This window comes from Lissotriton helveticus, chromosome 3_1 (assembly GCF_964261635.1).
Source record: "Lissotriton helveticus chromosome 3_1, aLisHel1.1, whole genome shotgun sequence".
Lineage (NCBI taxonomy): Eukaryota > Metazoa > Chordata > Amphibia > Caudata > Salamandridae > Lissotriton > Lissotriton helveticus.
This window is the reverse complement of record NC_136061.1, coordinates 1188857305-1188880076: the sequence shown is the minus strand read 5'-3', so window position 1 is coordinate 1188880076 and position 22772 is coordinate 1188857305. Positions and strand designations below refer to the sequence as shown.

Sequence of the window (22772 nt, the reverse complement as noted above, 5' to 3'; positions counted from 1 at the left end):
AATTCTACCCTTAAAATGGATCAAGCGCTATTCACACCATTTCGCATTACAAGGCCTATTGGCAAAAGATTCCATTGCTCAAGGGGCTAAGAAAGGTGAAAAGATTTAGTTGAAGCTTCTTGCACCTCTACATAACCACTTGAAGGCAACTCTGAGGTAAAAGTGGTCAGAAAACATTTGGGAATCTAAGGCCTTCGAAACACTGCTTCAGAAGGGTGTGTTGGCAATAAACAAACCTTAATACCCATTGCCCGTTTGTAGACCACCTTCTCCATGCTTCCCTGCATGCCGTTCCATGCATTAGAGTTATTTTCCTATTGCAAGACATGTTGTTTGCCATTCAAATCCTGTCTTTTAGCAGCCTGATGTTTGTCTCATTTTTAATGGCGTATCATCCAACATTTTTGCTGCTTCATCTTCCATTTGCAGAGGAAGTTTGATGGGGTTGTTGTTGAGAGTAGCTGCCACCAAACCCAGATGGGTGTAGATCAACTAACATCATGAAAGGCGTTTTTCATTCTTCTGAAGCCATTTTGAGTCTGTAAATTGTTGGATTTCTCCAGTTGTGGGATTTGCATGCGGTGAATGGAGGAGATTCGAAATATGAATAAAAATTATTTGCAGATGTACGCTGAGAGTGGCTACTAATGCCCTTTTTCTTCTTTTCCTCTTACAGAAAAGCCAGAGTTGGTATAACGTAAGTACAACAGCTTCTCTTTTCTTTCTGTATGTCGAGGGAGGGGTGGGGGTGGCATTGGAATAAACGGTAAGTTTGAATGTGGTATTTCGGGCCCCTGTGGCAATGGCGGTTGTAGTTGAAGGGTTCTGGCACCATAAAAAAGATGAGGTTCAAGCTTTTAGGCAGCTCAATCATGGAATGTTGGGTTGGCGTAGGTATTGCGTGGAGAGTTACAGTAGATTGTGTGTCAAGTAATAGGAAAGCGGTGTTGTCTCTGGCCAGGAGCCTTCGCCCAGGGGTGGATGGGACGTGATGATTGGGCAAAGCTTGTTAGCAGGCACTGAATGGTGGTGCCATATTCTTTTCATCCTGCACTTTCTGTTAGATGGAAAGTACCCGCTATCATCTAGGGTGGGTGGGGGACATTGATGGTAGACGCTGCCATCATGGTAGTTGAGACCTAGTGCCGGTGCCCGGTAGGCACTCTACACACTGGGATGGGTGGAAAGCATGAGCACTTACTAGAGCAAGTATACTTCAGAGTGTAGGTTTGCGAGGAGCGTTGTGGAGGGATGGCACTGTTTGCTCTGGGGTGAGTGAGGGACATTGTTGCATCAGGTAACCGCACAGTGTAGAGTGGATGGGGCAAGCGGAATCTATGCTGGGGTAGGCGAGGGTACAACGCAGGAGCAGATACACCCAGCCCGTTCACTCGGGGGTAGATGTCGTGGCAACTGTTGTTGAAAAGGAATCCCTCCAGTTTGAGGTTGGTGCGGTTCATTATTTATACAGGTAGATCTTGGAGGAGTGGGTAGGTTAATGGGGCATTCCTGGAGGCAGCCGACCCCTAGATTCAGGAGCAAATGAGAAGAAGTGGCGCTTCACTGGTTTAATTTGAGCTTCGTTTCACTGTCCCGGGTCTCCCCTACCTAGGGTGACCAGATTTTAAGAAGCAAAAACTGGGACAGGCCAGACATAAAAGTAGGACTAATGCCACCAACCTTACTTCTATGTAGGACCTGTCCCGATTTTTGGGAGGAAAGAAAAACACATTCATTAGCTATGGCAAGCAAGACTTCTAGCCTTTACCCTGACTACCCCTGCGTCCATGCAGCTGAAGTCACCCTGCTGCTGCCTGAAACGGATACATTATTGAAGGAAAGGATACATTTTATTTCTCCTTTGCAGGGTGACTTGACCTTTGGCCCAAAAACAGGGACATGTATTTAAAATAAATGAAAGCGTCGGGACACCGGGGAAGTCCTCTGAAACTCGGGACTGTCCGGGGAAATCCGTGACGTCTGGTCACCCTACCCCCACCCAGCTTTGGTGGGTGTGTGGTGGGCATTGTTTCCAGAAATCTTGCATTTGGCGATGGGTGGAAAACTTTTCTGAGTTTCCAGGATCCTGACTTGACATTAGGTGCTGCAACTTCCAAACTCTGCTCCTTTTCGTAAAGCGATAGGTTTTCGGTAGTTACGGAAGGCTATGGTCCTTTGCGGACATGCTGTAACAAATTTTTACGTTCATCTAAAAACTTCTTTGACTTCTCTCACAAAATGAATGAAGAAAAAAGTCATCGTTAAATTGAAAAGGGCATGCTGCTCTCTAGCGGTGAAATTCAGAAATTGTGTATTGTCCCAATCTTAAATAGAATATTACGTGATTTAATCAAGGGTTTTTCTCTTAGAAAAACACTAGCAGCTGTGTTTATACCATCTTTGGAGCATGCCGCAGCTTGGTGCCTGCAAGGGGGTTACCATAAACTGATGCCAACTGAAGGCATTCCCTCGACAATGGCAGCAGAGGACGCGCCACACACCACGGGCCGTGCCAAGGAGCGGCAGTAGCTTCGCTGGCGTCTGCCAGGTCAGCCCATATAGGGAAATTCTCATAGAACAGTGCCAGAAAAAACAAAAATCACAGAACTCGACATCTTAGCGCATGCCAACAGTATGACTTTAGAGAACGATGACGCAGACGGAAACATCTATGACATGCCAGCAGAGAGCCAGTGGCAGCCGAAAGCCACGTCACCTGAAGTAACTTTAATATTGGGACCTGCAGACACTGGTACTGGCGTAATGAACTGTACCTGGTGGGGGTAACCAGCTCCTGCGTGCAAGAGAGAACTCCATTGACAGATTAGTAAATCACAGACCGGCGCCTACGGATGGGACTCCACACACGCTGCCTGAAAATGGAACCCCATATACTGATGCTTCCAGATGGAACCCCACAGCCCCGTGGCTCCAGCCCGAACCTCTTACAACAATGCCTGCACGTGGCAATCCAGAAACCGATGCTCGCACAAAGAAGCCAAGAAACTGGAGCCAGTATGTGCCAACCTCTCTAGTTCAGTGCCTGCAGAGGGCAATCAACAGACTGATCCCTCCAAGTTGCAAACCATAGACCTGTAACTGCAGATTGCAACCCACAAAGTGTTGCCTCTGTGTAGAACCCCATGCAGTGGTGCCTGCAGATGGAAAGCTTTAAACTGGCACCTGCAGATGTGACTAAACAGACTGGTACCGTAAGATGGCACCCCACGCATTGCACGCAGTAATGCCTGCGGTCGAACTCCATAGATCAGCGCCTGTGGTCGACCTTCATACACCAGTGTCTGCTGTCCATCCTCATACACCAGCGCCTGCGGTCAAACCACATACTCCAGAGCCTGCTGTTGACCCCATACACCAGTGCCTGCGGTCTAACCCCCATACACCAGCACATGTGGTCGAACCCCTTTCCCCAGCACATGTGGTCGAACCCTATACACCAGTGCCTACAGTAAAACCACCTACACCAGTGCCTACCTACACCAGTGCCCGCGGCCGAACTCCATACACCAGTGCCTACAGTAAAATCCCCTACACCAGTGCCTGCGGTCGAACCCCATCCACCAGCGCCTGCGGTCCATCCTCTTACACCAGCGCCTGGGGTTGAACTCCTTACACCAGCACCTGCTGTCAAACCGCTTACACCAGTGCCTGCGGTCGAACCCCATACACCAGGGCCTGCAGTAAAACCACATACACCAGCACCTGCGGTCGAACCCCTTACACCAGCACCAGCGGTCAAACCCCTTACACCAGCACATGTGGTCGAACCCCTTTCCTCAGCACATGTGGTCGAACCCCTTTCACCAGCACATGTGGTCGAACCCCATACACCAGTGCCTACAGTAAAACCCCCTAGAGCAGTGCCTGCGGCCAAACACCAGTGCCTACAGTAAAACCCCCTACACAAGTGCCTGCGGTCAAACCCCATCCAACAGCGCCTGCGGTCCATCCCCTTACACCAGCGCCTGGGGTCGAACTCCTTACACCAGCACCTGCTGTCAAACCCCATACACCAGTTCCTGTGGCCGAACCCCATTCACCAGTGCCTGCAGTAAACCACCTACACCAGCACCTGCTGTCAAACCACTTACACCAGTGTCTGCAGTAAACCACCTACACCAGCACCTGTGGTCGAACCCCTCACACCAGCACCTGTGGTCAAACCCCTTACACAAGCACATGTGGTCGAACCCCTTTCACCAACGCCTGCAGTTGAACCCCCGACACCAGTGCCTGTGGTTGAACCACATTGACCAGTGCCTGCGGTCAAACCCCTTACACCAGCGCCTGCGGTCAAACCCCTTACACCAGCACCTGCGGTCAAACCCCTTACACCAGCGCCTGCGGTCAAACCCCTTACACCAGCACCTGCGGTCAAACCCCTTACACCAGCGCCTGCGGTCAAACCCCTTACACCAGCACCTGCGGTCAAACCCCTTACACCAGCGCCTGCGGTCCATCCTCTTACACCAGCGCCTGTGGTCGTACCCCTTACACCAGCCCCTGTGGTCGAACCCCTTACACCAGCGCCTGCGGTAGAACCCCATACACCAGCGCCTGCGGTCAAACCCCTTACACCGGCGCCTGCGGTAGAACCCCATACACCAGCGACTACGGTTGAACCCCTTACACCAGCACCTGCTGTCAAACCCCTTGCACCAGCACCTGCGGTCGAACCCCATCCACCAGTGCCTGCGATCGAACCCTTTACACCAGCGCCTGCGGTCGAACCCCTTACACCAGCACCTGAGATTGAACCCCTTACACCAGCACATGCAGTCAAACACCTTACCCCAGCGCCTGCGGTTGAACCCCTTACACCAGCACCTGCAGTCAAACCCCTTACACCAGTGCCTGTGGTCGAACCCCATCCACCAGTGTGTGCAGTTGAACCCTTTACACCAGCGCCTGCGGTCGAACCCCTTACACCAGCACCTGCTGTCGAACCCCTTACACCAGCACATGCAGTCAAACCCCTTACACCAGCACCTGCAGTCGAACCCCTTACACCAGCACCTGCGGTCAAACCCCTTACACCAGAACATGCAGTCGAACCCCTTACACCAGTGCCTCTGGTTGAACCCCTTACACAAGCGCCTGCAGTCGAACCCCATGCCCCTAGCACCTGCGGTCGAGCCCCATGCCCCTAGCACCTGCAGTCGAAATCCCATACTCCAGTGCCTGCGGTCAAACCCCATGCTTAAGTGCGTGCGGTCGACCCTAATGCACCAGTGCCCGCAGTCGAACACAATACACCAGTGCCTGTGGTCGAAGCCGAAGCACCATCGCCTGCATATAGGAAGCCCAACATAAAACATTCATATGGACGCTCCTAGACAGGTGTCTGGCAGTGGAACACCATAGAGGAGTACCTGCAGTTTGCAATCCAAAAGCTCTTGCCTGCAGATGTAGCCTCGAAGTCTAGTACCTGTAGATGGAACCCCATAATACTGTTACCTGTACAATTGACAGATGTCTGCAGGTGACACCTTGAAGGCTGCTCAGGCAGATGTCATCCAAAGGCTGCTAACTGCAGAAGACATCTCATCATCTGGCACCTTAAGAATGAATGCTGCAGCCTGGTGCCTGCAGAATACACTTCATGGACTTATGTCTGCTTATGGAAGCCTGTAGACCAGTGCCTGTAGATGGCAGTCCATGGGCCCATGCATACAAATGGCACCCACTTGACCGGTGCCCTCAAATGGAACCCCGTAGATCAGTGCCTGGAGAGAGCAGTGCATTAGCTGGTGCCGGAAGATGGCTACACAGAGGTCGATGTCAGGAGATGGAGCCCCTAAGCCTGGCACCTGCAGAAGAAGCCCACAGTGTAGAGCCTTACGAGAGCTCTCTTCGACTGGTGTCTGCTGCTGAAACCAGATAGAAGGGAGCCTGCAGATGTGACCCCAAGATTGCTTACTGACTAATAAACCCAGTAATTTGGCTACTGAATAATCAATCCCATAGTCTCATGTTTGCAGATGGCAACCAGTTAGACAAGTTCCAGGGCCTGCAGCCCCATAGATCAGTGTCTGCTGGTGGAACCCCATAGCCAACAGTGCGTAACCCACGAAACGGTGTCATCATATGGCAAGCAGAGGACTAGTACCTAGTACAGAATGCAGCTGGGCACCTCCTTTTTTCGGCTGCCTAGACATGCTTCGGCCTCACCATTGCGTCATAAACTCCACTGGCTTAAGGTGAACAAGCGCATTGAATGCAAGGCTTTATGCTACATGTTCCATGCCAAACATGGTTTGGTGCCCACTTACATACAAAGCCTGGTGAAACCCTACGTGCCTGCCCGACAGTTGCGATCAACCAACCTCTCACTGTTTTCTAATAATAATAATAGTACCTACGGAACAAACAATAATATGTGTACTGCAAAAGAAGCCCTATAGCCTGTGATCCACAGAAGCAACACGCATAATCTGGTATCTGCAAGTGGAACTCCAGAGAGCGGTGCAAAGACAGACCATGTAACCAGCAGACAGAGCTCACGCATTAGTGCCTGCTGAGAAGACCCCAAAGGAGCCTGCATATGGGACTCCTAAGAATGGGGTCTCCATGGGGGACATCAGATGCGATCCGCAGCAGCAAAGCAGGCTCAGGAGTGAACTGCAAAGAAATTTTCTGAAGCAATTTCTTTTCCCCTTTGTCGAGTGTCTTCACCGAGTAATCCTCTAGTCACTATATATAGAGGAATCTACAGTATTAGCAGAAATAACCCCAGGACCAGGTCACTATGCTCAAATAATCCATGCCGCAGATCATTCTTGTAGATTCTGTCCCATTGTGAGTGAGAGCTTGCCAGATGTTTGTGAAGAAAGACCCTATTTTCTAATGCGATAACAGAGTATAACAGAGTTGCCTAACATATTTTGGGGTGTTCTTAATTTAGTGTTTTCCCCCTCTATCTTGATGCCTCTCACTAGACTCTTAAGAGTAAGAACAGGATTTAAAAAAGACCCCTTGCCTCTCGGAAGATTAGTGGCACTCTAAGTTCAAAGGCAAGGTTTGTCAGAGAGGTATAGGATCTTCAGAAGCAGTTAAAGAACGCTGTATTTAATGTTACTGCAGTGTCTTCAGCCTACATCTGACTGGGGCCAAGACATTTCCTCTTATGTGATCCATGTGATAATACCTATGGATACGGAATTCTAGAAATTGGCAAAAAGAAAGATCTGTTGAGCTTCCGGACTACACCACTTCATGATCTACTCAGGAAACCATTCGTCTGCTGCTGGAATTCCAAAGGGCCAAGAGAATACGGTCTAGAGAGAAGAAAAAATTGACCTGACCGCGATCCGTCATAGCCTGCTTCTTACCCCATCATCAACACGGGGAATTCAAATTGGCAGCAAAACATGAGGGTTATTTAAATAGGAGAGCCACACTGTGTGTATGTCAGTGGATTTTTCTTCTGAGACCAGCTTGGGACATAAATTGAACTCTGACCCCAACACAAGCACTGGGATTTTAATGATGTTCTTTTGAATCCTACGGATAATAATTGCCACTGTGGATGGAAAAACAAAGGAACTCTATGAGCCGCAGAGGATTGGCTCAATTCTTCTACAGCCTTGACTCCAAGGTGATGTATACCTGTGGCACGCTTTCTGCATCACTGCTGCTACTGAGAGACAATCTGTGACCCATAGAGGCTGTGGGGTAATCTCTGCTTTAAACCTTCTCTGAGCTGCAATCAGACAGAGCGACAAGAATTTGCGCCAATAACACACATCCGGGTATTCACCCTGAAATCAGAGAGCGGGAATAGGCAGGACCCCCATTGGAGTATACATCCATGCTCTTGTGTTCATGAGATGGTCCCCATCTTTATATTCCTAGGACTACCAGAGTCTGACTCTCACACTGATGACTCTTTCATGATGGAATAATGGGCAGATTACTCTCTGCAGGACAAGAAATGGCCCTGCTCTGATGATCAATTCCCAAGACCATTTGTGTTTTTGAACCAAGCTGAACCAATACTCTGTACGCCATGACCACCAAGTCTTAAATCTAGAACTTGGTCATCTCCGTCAGTGAAGGCAGCTGCACCATCCAGCATTACTGAAGTAGAAGGAGTACTTTCAACAGCATGGCACTGACCCTCATCTAAAGCAGCGACTGCCACCGATTCGGCGACACTGCCTGCTTGCATTGGTTGGCAGATAATATTTGATTTGGCAAAGTCGTGCAGCTGACTGTATCTTGTCCATTCTAATAGTTTTGATACATGAACTAATTGAGATATTGGTCAACAATTTACCAAATCGTCAGGCTCCAAAGTGTTTTTTTTTTTTAACAGGAAAGCAGATTTAATTCAGCATCTGGAGATGTCCTTCTGGCTAATGAGGCTTTAATGATAATCATTACTACGCCTCCAGGTCGCTGTAACAGACCTTTAAAGAGTCTGGCTGGTGTACTATCCTGCAGGGAACCCGGCTGCCTACTCCATCCAATCAAACAGTCAAAAGCAGAGAAATGAGAAGTGTTTTGGTGTAGAGGATCTTTGCCTTCACTCAGTGGAACTATTGTAATTGGAGGAGCAAACATTAATCTTAGATGGCGGCCATGTTTTGTAGGAAAAAACATGGAATTGGTTACATCTCTTCAATGAAACCAGTTATTGATTGAGAACGTTGTGAACAGCTGAACTCTTTTAATGTAGACAATATTGCTGCTGACGTATAGCATATTTTGTATGTAGTAAGATGACTTAATGGTTCTATTCTTCATCTTAAATTGGTGATTTAATTGCTCCCACTGTCGGTTAAGAGCAGGGGTGAAATCTTTCTGCCACTCACCTTGGATTGTAGCACGTGCATGGGCAATATAAGCTAAGAAGTAAAGGTGGGTTGAGGGCAGGCGGTGAGTAAGTCAGGGGAGCTGCACCGTTGATATGAAGTAGATGCATGGCTTATTTCGGGTAGTTCTGCAACTTGCACAGATATAGGTCTGAAGAAAGAAAGTAACGAGAAGCTGGATGTGGGGAGGCACATAAGCAGGTATGCAAAGGAGCATTGCTGAATGTGGGCAGGTGCATGCTGGGATTGTGTAGATTCAGAGCTGGGTTGGGTAAATGCATAGCTTCTAGTTTGAGTAGGCACTCGTTTTAAGTACATACCTTTCTGGGGTCTGTCCCATACACAACATGGAAAAAAGCATACCATTGTGGGCTGGCCTGCAGTTCAGCGTAACAAACATTGAACGCGCAAGCTATATGGCTAACTTGGAGGGTGAGGGAATTCTGGCACTGTAGGCTAGGTCTAGTTTTTGGACTTAGACACCCGCTGACTAGGTGGGAACAAAAACACGTCTTCTTTCATCAGGGAGGCTGCAGGAAATGGATGCCTAGAGGACTAGTTTTGTGCAGCTGCTGACCTTAACCTGGGTGATACAGGCACAAGGGCTATATATACGAAGACCTGGAACATTGTAGGGGAGTTTCGGGCCTCTTCAGTGGTTGGTGCTGTGCTGCTGTACTGCGCTTTGTGGATGATATGATAGTAGGTTATAAGTTGGGTTCGTTGTAAGCATCCATGAGCATGAATAGTGCTGTGCTAGGTGTGCTAGCGGCAAGCATGAGAAGCAAGGCATGAGTACATTTTATGCATGGCACTAGCGGGCTGCGGTAGGTGGAAGCCTGGCCAAAGCTCTAGTCACTGCAGGGTGGTCATTGAGCACACACTAGGCTGAGATCTGAGATTAAGTAGCGGCCATGTTTCTGTGGGCACAGATGAGATTCAGTTATGACATGGCTGAAACCATGGTGGTTCTTGGATTTCATATTTTCTGGCACTTCTAATATCACAGCAGAAGTAGTGCTTTGCCTTGGCTAGAGATGGTGGAATGCTCATCTTCAGTATGCTCATATGTTTGTTTAAATGCAGCACTCAGCTTGTATTGTTGCAATTCTTTAGCATGGCACCTTAATTCTTTTGGCTGGTTGGTGTACTTTTTTATGTCTGTATCTCTTCTTTTATGTTTTTCTTTCTCTGTGTTTCTTTTTACCTTCTCAGCATGAGCGAAAACACATCCGCAGAGTAAGCATGACCTCTCGTTATCCCATTTGTTTCTCATGTGCCCTTCCACCTTTCCTTTTGGTTCCTGTCTGCTTCCTTGATCAATGATGTTACCCTCTGATCTCTGTTTTCTGTTGATACCACGCTCTGGCTCTGTGTTGATCCAATCCTGGAATGACTCATCAAAGCCTATGCTCTTCGTTCACCAAATGTTATCTAAACTTATTCACCTCTCTTCTGCTTCCTATAAACCTTATCTGGTGCTTTTCTTTGATTTCCTATCACTCCTTCTTCATCTCATTAACCCTAAATCTCTAGTTCTATTGGATGCTTCAACTTCCTGTCTGCTACTCACACCTTGGGTCCTCTCCTGGCCGCCTAGCCAAGTGTTCACTATTGATGCCCAATTCTTGGACACCATTTTATGTGAACTCAGCGTAGGGCAGAGGTCTTCAAACTTTTGGATGCCGAGACCCCCCGTCAACATTTTGAGGCACAAGGACCCCCTCCTGACAAAAACTTCTAAACCTGTAGGCAGGGCTATTAGAATTATGAGGCAGGTGAGGACCAAATTACGCGACAGGCTTGACTAAATTGTGTGGGAAGAAAATGTAAGTGATGTTATGTGATGCCGCGTATTTTGGGATAGCATTGCTTCTTTAGTTTGACATTTTTTACACACAGTAACACTGAGGAAAGATTTCACCCTATCAGTACCCGTTTATAACTAAAATACAGCAATTAACATCAGAAAGATTTCTAGTCAACCTTTGAGAAGGGCCTTCCACTGCGCAGGAATACGTGCTGCCACATTGGACGCTCACCTGGCCCTGGCCAGGAGAAGCAGTTGTCCCTTAAAAACCTGGTGGTTTTGTGCAGAGTTAAGCAGTTTACCCATGCAGCTTTCCTCTCACCCCCTCTCTTTCACCCCTCTCTCCTCTCCTAACCCCGGATCCCTCTCTCACTTTGCAGGCCATTTTCTTTCACCCCTTTTTACAACTTCTGAACTCTCCCCATTCAACCTCTCACTTCACCTTTAATCACCACTTGCCATTCTCTCTTTTCACTGCCCTCATCTCTAACAGTCTCTCGCATTTATCTCATGGCCCATCTGGCCCCGTCACCACTGTGGCCCTCAGTACTTCTCATTCACCTCGTCTCTCCATTCAAATTTTTGTCTATTTGTATCTTACACCTCTCCAGTCCCCCCATTTAACTTTCACATCTCCCCTTTGTTCTAACAGAATCCCTCACCTTTGGCTCACACTCACTTCTTGCGTGTCCACACTTCTCTTCGGCAATTCACATTTCTCCTCATCCCTGACCTCTTCAATCAAATTCTAAAACTCCCTTGCTGTCATCTCTCATCCTCATCTCTCCTCACCAAGCATACGGGCCGGACCCCTATGCTCCTCTTGGCCTGTGCCACTCTGCTTATTGTTCCCTAATTCAAGAAGGCATGAGTTGTCTGTCTCGCTGTTTTGGTGCAGGCTGGGCAGTTATGGAACTGGCACCCTCCTTTGCTTCGCTCCACCAATAATCTATTATCCTTTAGGAAGATATAAAAAACTTTCTCTATGCTCTGTAGGTTACCCCATTTGGCTGGTTCTCCTTCTCCTTCTGTGTGTTTCTCATTTGCCTACAGGCAGCAGATGGTTATTAACCCCAGGACATCTTTTGGTAACAGTTGCGCACTACAAATGTAAATAATAACAATAGCCAGAAGCAGGGGAGTCACTAGATCAGAAATTCGGAGGGGACTAACACTCCCAGCCAGAGCTGGTCCTAACACTGCTCGCACACGGTGCAACAGTCTTTTTTGGTGCCCCACCCCCGTTTCCTCCTTCTCCATGAATTCCTTCACTGCCACTCACCAACAATGCACCTCATCTCTCTATAGCACTTTTCTGACAAACATTTCATTTTTTTATAGCGCTACTCATAGTTTACTCACACTCAGTTCTGTGATCTGCATGGTACACTTTCTTTGTAGCAGGCACATTAACCCTCTGCACACTGTGTGGGTGACAAGAGTGAGTGCACGGTGAGCGATGTAACAGTGCGAGAGTAGGGTAAGAGGAGTGACTGCAGGGTGAGTGAGGTGGCGTATGAATATATGAATTTAGGTGCGAATGCAAGTTCAGAATGGGATGAATGAATGTATGATTACTGATGAGCTTGTTTGAGTGAGTTGCATATTGAGCAGTGAGGGGGACAGGTGAGTGAAGTGTCACAGGAGTGCAGGATGAGTAGTGTACTCGTGTGACTGCAGGGTGAGGTATAGAGTGAACAGCGCAAGTGCATTGTGAGTGCAGAGTGATCACTGTGAGTGCAGGGTGAGTGAGTGAATGGTGTGAGTGCATGGTGATCAGTGTGAGTGCAGGGTGAGCGTGAAAGTGAAGGGCGAGAATGAGGAGCGAGTTGTCTAAATGCAGGGTGCATTCCCAGACACTTGAAGTAACTCATCATGTTATTGACAGCGGCGTAGGGTTTAAGATGTATGTTAAACTATTGCGGCATTAATCAAGGGTGGAGGAAATAAATAATGTGCTGATCCTGCAACAAACTTACAGTCCTATGGTTAGGGTTGGCAGCAGATTATTTTGATGGCCCATTTGGTACAAAATTAAGCAGTCACCTAAAGCTGTATTTTCAGCACTTATCTGTACATACTTTGAACAGCAAATATATATAGAAAGCACTTTTAATTGTGTTCTAAGGCTGCCTCAATGATCCATGACTGACAAAGAGAAAAAAGACAGAAAAGTCACATAAGGAATGCATACACACTTTTGTATTTAAAAGTCTATTAAGTGTCAAGAGGAGGTATTTCCAGGCTCTTTAAACAAAAAAGGCAGGCATTTTTCTTTTGGCAACCCTACTTTATATTCCTTTTCATGAAATGCATTCTCACAGTACAAAAGTAATTGTAAAATACAAATGTAAGGAACAGGCAGAGTGGGGGCCCACGGGATACTGGAACCAGGAAAAAAACGAAGCCTCTGTAACCAGTTTACAAAGGCATGTAAATATGCAAATGGTCTTTAAAGACCTGTGAAAAACTCGGGCGGACTGCCCAGCCGAGCCCCCAGCAGCTAGAGTTTCACTGCAGCAGCAGCCCGGCTGACACACACGATGAGGGAGGAGGGGGGCTGAAGCCCTTGGGCTTGGGCAGAAGTTTAACTGTGAAGGCGCGACCCCCTTTGCAGCGCTCCACGCCCCCCCCTGGGGGTCGCGCCCCACAGTTTGAAGACCCCTGGCGTAGGGTGACCAGATTTTGAGATCAAAAAACCGGGACATGACAAGCCTTAAGTCTTACTTCTAGATCTGGTGTGTCTCAGGTTTTTGCATAGCCTTGTAAATATGTACCTATATATACATATATACAGTACACTATTAAACGTGTGTGCTCATATACACATAATATATGTGTGTGTGTATGTATGTATATATATATATATATATATTACCTACTGGCGGTCGCCAGTAGGTATATATAGTTAGGATTTTTTCTCTATGGGATTTTTGAAAATTCTATGTCTAATAACTTTGGCGTTTGTGGACGGAATTGGCTGAAATTTTCAGGAAAATGGAACATTTTGTTTCTGAGCAGCCCCTGGAAATTTGGGGGGGGTTCGTCAAGGGGGGGTCGAGAAAAAAGGGGGGTCCCAAAACGTGTTTTTAACATTGAGTTTTCCATAGGGCAGTTGGCCTCACTTTTAGCCCGAACGGCTGAATGGATTTGCACGAAACTTGGCAAAATTGTAGGGACTGGTAGCCCGATGTGCCTTTTGTAGGTCTCAATATATGTGCTCCAGTGGATTTTGAGAAATTAACGTTTAAAAAAAGATATATATCTGTAAGCGCGGACCAGGCAGCGCCCCGGTTCGCGGACCTTACGCGTATCGGAACTTCGCGTAGCGAAGCTGATTGGTTCTCCGGTGTCTGTCAACATTCTAAACAGTCCGGAGCGGCCGCCATCTTGTCTCTCGGTAGGATTGAGAGACAAGAGGAGGCCAAAACAAAGGGGGAAATAACCATAAGGGGGCATACTAGCTCCTCCCTGACCCCCTAGGTTTAATGTGGAGGTTTTAAAAGGGCCCCGCGGGGAAAAAAAAACAAAATTTTTTTTTGTTTTTTTTGCGTGGGTAGCGCCCGGTCCGCGAACCGGGAAGCGTTCTGGGCAGCGTAACGTAGCACGTCATATGACGTATCACGCGACAACGCGAAACGTCATGCTGACGCGACGCGTCACGATGTTGTTTTCTAACGCGACAGTTGCGCAAACGGAACGTTTACCGGTTCGCGGACCGGGTCGCGGCTCCGAATTGAGCTAACGGGAAGCTAACCGGTTCGCGTACCGGGAGCGAAACAATAAAAATAATTTTAAAAAAATTGTATTAAAAACATGTAAAAAATATTTTTCGATTTAAAGAAGAATACATTGTAAAGGTTTTGATATTTGCTGTTAAAAAACCATTGAAATTCACTGAAAAAACCATAGGTTATAGACCATATATAGTTAGGAATTAGCATTTACAAAACCTTGAAAATTCACTGAAAAAACCATAGGTTATAGACCATATATAGTTAGAAATTAGCATTTAAAAAACCTTATTTTACTCACACAAAACCATTGAAATTCCATATATAGTTAGTTGCACTAACTATATATCGCGCACCCGCAATCCACTGCTGATCATGTCACATATTACATCATTCATGACATGGTCAGTGACATCACTGATGACATCACTGATGACATCTCAAATGACATCACTGATGAGATCACTGATGACATCTCATTTGACATCAATGACCACATCACTGATGATATCATTCATGTGACAATACAATGCATCTCCTCACATTTTAATACAACCTCTGTTTCACCCAGTGTTAAATACAGAGTATAATTTTTGAAACCATTGACACACCAATACTAGTTACTACATACGTACTCACTGATTCCTACGTCTACACACACATTCACTCATTCACCCATACAATCATTCATACATACAATCACTCATCTTTACAACACTATCATATGCACTCATACACCTATACAGACACTCACACTCTGCCACTCATCCATGGAGTTACTCACACACCTAGTCAGTCCTGTAAAGAATCAATCACACTTCCATTTTCTTGTCTATACAGTTAAACATAGAGCACCTTACATTTTCAAACATATACTAACACATACTTACTTTCTTATACAATCATTGATACAAGTACACATTGATCTGCACAGAGTCACACACCTCCCAGCCAGCCACACACACACTCAGTCTCCCATACAAATACTTAGACAATCAATCAATAACCCATATAGTTAATCATATAGCTACTGATCAACACATGCAGCAGTTTACAGAACAACAGACATAATGATGCACAAATTAAGACAGTTTAGTCACTAACCCATGCACTCAGTGAGACACATTTAATCACTCACTCATACATTCAGTCATGCACCTACTAAATCCTTCGTCCAGACACTTATACATCTACTCATTCTTCAATATGTAAAACATATTTAAACTTTGCAGAAACACACAGTCACTGGATGATGTCATCAGTGATCTCATCAGTGATGTCATTTGAGATGTCATCAGTGATGTCATCAGTGATGTCACTGACCATGTCATGAATGATGTAATATGTGACATGATCAGCAGTGGATTGCGGGTGCGCGATATATAGTTAGTGCAACTAACTATATATGGAATTTCAATGGTTTTGTGTGAGTAAAATAAGGTTTTTTAAATGCTAATTTCTAACTATATATGGTCTATAACCTATGGTTTTTTCAGTGAATATATATATATATATATACAAACACACACACACATATACACAGGCATACATTTACAATGCCACATTTACTCAACAATGTCTATGGCAGGACCTCCACCCTAAGGTCCCTGCCCTTTTCCCCATTCTGTCTACCCCCTGCTGGGGGAGCATGCAGCCGAACTCCTCCTGTGCTGCCTGATGGAAACCAAATAAAGTGCTTGTTTTTTTCATTCTTATGAAGCGCATGTGTAAGGAGATCATGCTTTCCAATTCTCCTTAAAATGGCAATTATATGATCTTTGTCCCAAAAACCGGGACATCTATTCAAAATAAAGAAATGTGTCGGGACACCAAGACACTCCACCGAAAACAGGGACTGTCTGAGAAAAACTAGGACGTCTGGTTACCCTATCTCAGTGGCTATGTCCGGTGCAACCATCCTTAAGTTCCGGTTGCCTTCTCTCTGGCACCTTATTTGATTCACTTTACTTCTGCATCCCATTGACTGAACTATCTACTGCCATTACGCTTGCCTATCACCCTTGCAGCTCCACATAGGCTCTCCCATCTTCCAGTCCCATATGACCCCAAATATAGACTCAGATGAAGACTCAGAGGAAGACTGCCCATCGCAGTGAGAGTCAAAACCACAGAGACACCTTTTAGGCTGCTATACTGTTGTTTCACAAATTCGAGGGTCTGTTACTCTACGTACCCTTGCGACTCCAAGAATCTTATGCCATTTCTGTAGAACAGTATTGCACTGATAGTATGCCATCAGAGGCAGTCAGCCACATTGCAATCCCTAGAAGTAGGAACCGTCTCGCACCTTAAACATTTTCTATTGTACTCTTTTTATGAGAAATTGCAGTACCTAGTATGTCTCTTTTCTCTCATTCTCGTTGTATTTGTTGAAATATTCTAGTCTCTGGAACGATGTTCCATGGTTCAAACCCTCTACTGTTTCAGGCCCATAGCTGAGCACTCTTTAACATGTTATTCTTAATATAGTGGTATGGCTTAAAAATGTGAACAAATATTTCTAGCAAGGGTTCAGTGTGGATTTATACTATACTAGTAGCACTTTCAGTTTTATTCTCATAATGTGCTTCTGTGTCTATCATATACTTTCACTGTCTTTTGAGGAGGTGGCTAGTGATCTTTAAATGCTTAAAGTAGTTCTGCCTACGAGACATATTTAAAAAATGGAGCCAAGTAGTACGTTATGCCACATGATTTTCACATAGATTTACTTAAAAGGCCACAGGTTCCGATAGCCCACTTATGAAAGTTAAGAAATGATATTATTAGTTGGGGTGGGGGACTGCCCACTTCAAGGAATAATCCGAGCCCTTCTCAGGGTGAATCCTCCAAGTCACTTAATTAACCTGAGCTCAACCCCTGGTAGCTGTGGCACAGGGCAGATAGGCTTAACTTAGGGCAGTGTGTAAGGTATTTATGCAGTATCAAAACACGATCAAATTTAAAATGCACATAAAAGTCTCAAGCCAAATTAGAAACATAGAGTAAACTTGAATAAACAAAATTATCCCAAATTGAAATCCAATAAGAGAACTGAAAGATATGAATTTGTTAAGTTTTTAGAAGAAATAGCATCAAAAAGCTTTAAGCGCTAATGCTGATCTAAGGTTACTGTAGACTGGGATGTAGGTGCAGTTTCAGGCTGACTGCAATATAGCGTGGGTCGGATACACAAACCAGGTTCATCCTAATCAAACATTTTACCTTCAGTCTTTTAACCCCTTCGCTGCGGGGGTAATTCCCCCAGGGTGCAGGGGAGCGGGGGAGCGGGGGGGGAGCGCGGTGCCATGGTGCTCATGACAAGCCCAGCTCGTCATGAGACACAGTGGAGCTGTGCTCATGATGATCTGGGCTTGTCACGACCCCGCCCGCTGATTAATTCGCCCACACAGGCAGGGAATCAATCGCGTGTGGGCGGCGCGCAGCCGTTATGACAAGCCCAGCTCTACTGTGACTCACGACGAGCTGAGCTCATCATGAGCATCGAAGGAGTTAAGTTCCAACTTCTCAGGTTTCTGGAGCAGTTCATCTGGGTCACTTCTAAGACCAGTCTCTTTCAGCAACCAGATAGAGAGTCCATAAGAATTGTTTTGGCATCCTGATCGCTCCCTTTCAAGTGTGCCCCAAGTGTTACATGTGGCTCAACTGACCTGTCATGCAGGATTTGATAGTGGGGTGTCTATTCTGTGGAGTTCAGAGGAGTTATTCTAGCCCGTTCAGGTCTGGATATTGGTTTCTCCAGGGAGGCATCTCACATCTCAGTCACATCTACTTAAGAATGAGCACAGGCTGCGAGAAGCTGTAGGGCTAATGCAAATTAGTCTTCAAGAAATTCAGGCAGGGAAATGTTTTTTTTATTACAAACAATGTTATTGATTTTCAGATTACATTCAACACAGTAAAACAAATAGTCGCACCTATATCACACGTGACCCATCCTCCATGTACCATTAGATATGTGAGAAATGAAGCCTCGAAGACGTGGTAGTCTGTCTATTTGCCCCATATCTGTGAATGTTTCCACAGGCAAGCCCTGGCGAAGTATATGGGTTTTTCAAGTTGCACACCTCAATTCATTTCCTTGCGCCACACCTGAAGGCTATCAAACAACTGCCAATGCTGCCAATATGAGTCAAAATTTCTATTTATATCCCCATCATATGAATTGAACACTATGAGGGCGGAGTTTAATTTTAGAATTAATCTTTTTGATTTTAATTTGTATTTAGTTTGTCATTTTTTCATTTGTTTCAGCGGATTTTACGCATTTCAAAAAAGGAAAAACATTTCAACAAAAACATAGAATCAACATACATGCACCTAATCAGTACTGTACCCCTTGGTATCATTCATACACATTCTCTCTATAGGAATTCTCACATTAAACACATTCACACTCGAATATTCTACTTACAACAAACATTTTTTATGTACATTTTATATACAATTTCTACAAGAACCATAGTATACACTTTGTGAAATGAATCAGTCTAAATACAAATATCATTTATATTTCCTTATCGTTCAAAAAAAATTAGATCTACGCGTTTCGAACTCCCTTTTGTTATGGGGTTCTCATCAGGACCGTAAACTGTAAGTGAAAAAAAGAGAAGGGACTTTTATTAGTTATTAGTGTATTTCAACCTAAAAGCTGTTTTGTGGTTCAACAACCACCTTTCTGCATCTTACCTCTCTAATTTGTCTTCTTGTTAGGGGGTCTTTAATTCACCACGACGCAGAACCACCTGGATGGTAAATATATATTTTAGCATCCGTAATTTTACAAGAGACCAGATCTCACTCAAAATAAATACACAAACCACTCACTTAATCTCTGTGGATGACGTTATCCGACTGCTGAAACGAAGACAACAAAAGGGTGTTTTAACATTGAGTGTTTGTTGTTTAGTAACTACCTACTCTGTGATCACTACGGTGAACTTCTTACCTAGTTCAAATTGATAAGCGCCTCTAATGTAAAATGTTTTTTTGGAGGGTGCTTCTCCGGACACTTCCGCCGAGTGCCTGAAAGGGGAAACGAGATCGTGTCATTCTGGCTGTCTCGATGTATCACATGTCAAACCTTCACGGCGTTTAAGTAGCCTAGTGCTTACTTGGTTCTTCAAGGCGTTTGCAACGTCTTACCTTCCTTCGTCCTGCTTCGCGGCTGTATGACGGTCCGGTCTTTCAGTCCCGGCCGGTCTGAGAGACCGGACCGTCATACAGCCGCGATTAAGTGAGTGGTTTGTGTATTCATTTTGAGTGAGATCTGGTCTCATGTAAAATTACGGATGCTAAAATATATATTTACCATCCAGGTGGTTCTGCGTCGTGGTGAATTAAAGACCCCGTAACCAGAAGACAAATTAGAGAGGTAAGATGCAGAAAGGTGGTTGTTGAACCACAAAACAGCTTTTAGGTTGAAATACACTAATAACTAATAAAAGTCCCTTCTCTTTTTTTCACTTACAGTTTACGGTCCTGATGAGAACCCCATAACAAAAGGGAGTTCGAAACGCGTAGATCTCATTTTTTTTTAACCATAAGGAAATATAAATGATATTTGTATTTAGACTGATTCATTTCACAAAGTGTATACTATGGTTCTTGTAGAAATTGTATATAAAATGTACATAAAAAATGTTTGTTGCAAGTAGAATATTCGAGTGTAAATGTGTTTAATGTGAGAATTCCGATAGAGAGAATGTGTATGAATGATACCAAGGGGTACAGTATTGATTAGGTGCATGTATGTTGATTCTATGTTTTTGTTGAAATGTTTTTCCTTTTTTGAAATGTTTAAAATCCGCTGAAACAAATGAAAAAATGACAAACTAAATAAAAATTAAAATCAAAAAGATTAATTCTAAAAGTAAACTCCGCCCTCATAGTGTTCAATTCATATGATGGGGATATAAATAGAAATGTTGACTCATATTGGCAGCATTGGCAGTTGTTTGATAGTATAAACTAGGCAGGGTTTGGCCTTGCTGCTTGGGAGCCCATAGCCAGTGTCGTGTATCCACACCTGAAGGCTAGGCAATACGTCCAATCTCCATATCGGGGCTATGTGAAGCTTTGCCACCACCGTTGCCATCCCAATCAGAGATCAGTTCCCAATTGTGCTCCTGACCCCGTCCAATACACCCAGAAGTGCCTGCATAATTGTAAGAGTAATGTAGGTGTTTAGAAGCTGGGTTAAAGCATTCAGGATTTGCCACCAAAAGGACGTTATGGGGGGCATTGCCATACAGCATGATAGAAGTCAGAGGTGGTGCAGGAAAATCTGGGACACCCCGGGCACAGAGCCTGCCAGGTTGAAGTGGCGTTGTGATAGTAGAGCTGTATGAGTCGGAGCCTGAAGTATATTGCTAATTCTTGGGGGGGGGTGGAGAAAGTAGGGGCATTTCTTGCTTGGGTTCGATCTGTATCATCCAATTGTCCGCCCCAGCTCTCCCATTTCTATTTTAGGGATAGGAATCCGTCTGGGGCATTTACCACCAAGCTGTGATAGAGCTGGAATATGCCCCCTTTTTTCCAGCCTACCTATCAATACCTTAGCTTCAAGGGAGCTATGTTTGGAGAGGTTGTAGATCGGGGACTTGTAAGGCTGTAGAGCATGCCACTGCTGCAGATACTTGTGACATTGCATTTTGGAAAGGGAGAAGTGCATTTGGAGATCCTGAAAGGTCTCCACGACACTGCCCATGCACACATCTCTAAGGGTTTTGATGCTGATCCTGTCCCATTTGGCAAAGCCTGATAGTTGTGCCATGTGTGTAAGACAATGGCCCTGCCACATGAGGGTCTGGCGTGTCAAGGCTATGCCCCTCCCCAAGCTCCAGTACGCCTCCTGTCAAATCCGCAAGACCCCTGAGGTGACCTCTGGAAGAGTGGTGGGGATTGGGTCATCGTATAGGATACCCATCAGTCTATCTCGTCCGAGAAGCGAGAGTTCGGGTTGGTAAGCTGGATCATTCCATCCTTCCGTTAGGCAGTCATTGAGAACTCTATAATAAAGCTGGGAGTCTCATGGTTAGACCTCCATCATAAATTGCCTTTCTCAGCTTCTCCTGGGCTATATGTGGAAGGTGGCAGCACCAGAGGAAAGAGGAAAACATGGTGACCAGATTGCAAAACAAGTGTTCTGGGATACGAAGGGAAGCGTTTTGAAGGACATGAAGGTATTTCAAAAGTATCATCATGTTAACTACGGCCACTTTCGTGGGGATCTGTAGTGGCAATGCCTCCCAGCATCAGAGGTCTGACTTTGTCAGCCTATTAAAGGAGTTAAGATGGAGGTCCCACATCTCAGCATGAACTCTAGAGAAGCCGACAGACAGATATTTAAAACTGGTGGTGCAGATTGCCATTGGTGCTCGCCTCCTTGTTTCTTTGCCTCCCTTCACAAGTGGAACCATGTGGGATTTCATCAGGTTCACCCAAAGGACCGAAACTTCTTCGTATGAGTCCAATATTTCCGTACAATTGTATCAAAGGTTTGAGGAGACAAGAGGTAGAGCAGGATATTGCTGCTCTAGATCATGTGTGGGGGACCTTGGGTCCAAGTCTTTTGGAGAACCATCCTGGGTTGCTCAGCAGGTCCTTTCTCTCAGCTGGTCCTGAGGGAACATAAGGCCCTGGCGTGACCCATCCTAGCCCTTGGTTATTTGAAGTCAAATTCCTTAGTCCATCTATGTAGGGCATCAGGTGTCTTCTCTTTCCAGCTGGGCGTCCTTTCTGCCACTGCCGCCTCCCAGATCCAGGGACTTTTCAATTGTCTCTCCCTTGTTGAGGGGTTTTAAGTGGAAGTAGAACGTTTTTTGGTCTAATGCTATGATGCCACATCATCCACCCATCCCTCTCCCATCCCTCTCCCAACCCTCCCACATAGCACTCTGTCTATTCTGATTATTCAAAATGGCGATTTCGAGTTTTATCCATAAAGAGCTCCACAGAGGGCCTCAGTTCCACCCATAGCTCACTTCACTGCCTGATCCCTTCCATCCAAAACTTCAAAAGCAAGCCCCTACTGTTTTGACTCCAGGGGTCTGGGCTACCTCCTATGTTCTAGTGGGCCTGGGCTATCTCAGCCCTGGTGTAGTGTGACAAGCTAATTATTAGATGCATATTTCTCCACCCCTTCCTTTACCAAAAGCTGAATCAATAGCTGATAACTCCTCCACTGGTGTTGGGGGGTAGTCTCTGCCTCCTCTGCTAGGGAGCAGAATACCTAAATTGGCCCAGTAGGGGGGACAAAGGCCTGGAATCTGAGCTCAGCCACAGAAATACAACAATTACTGAAGTCCATAAGATATGGATGTAGTGTGTTGCAAACTGCAAATTCAAACTTGGTGTGCATGTTTTACT

The 22772-nt window shown here is 45.6% G+C and overlaps 1 protein-coding gene across 1 annotated transcript in view; it reads left to right on the top strand.

The window, feature by feature from the left end:
- GRAMD1B (GRAM domain containing 1B) overlaps window positions 1-22772 on the top strand; it is a 798329-nt gene that overhangs the window by 454926 nt on the left and 320631 nt on the right. The window contains exon 3 of the mRNA XM_078681825.1: window positions 677-697. Within this exon, the coding sequence (XP_078537951.1) occupies window positions 677-697 (21 nt within the window). The remainder of the gene's footprint in view (window positions 1-676; window positions 698-22772) is intronic.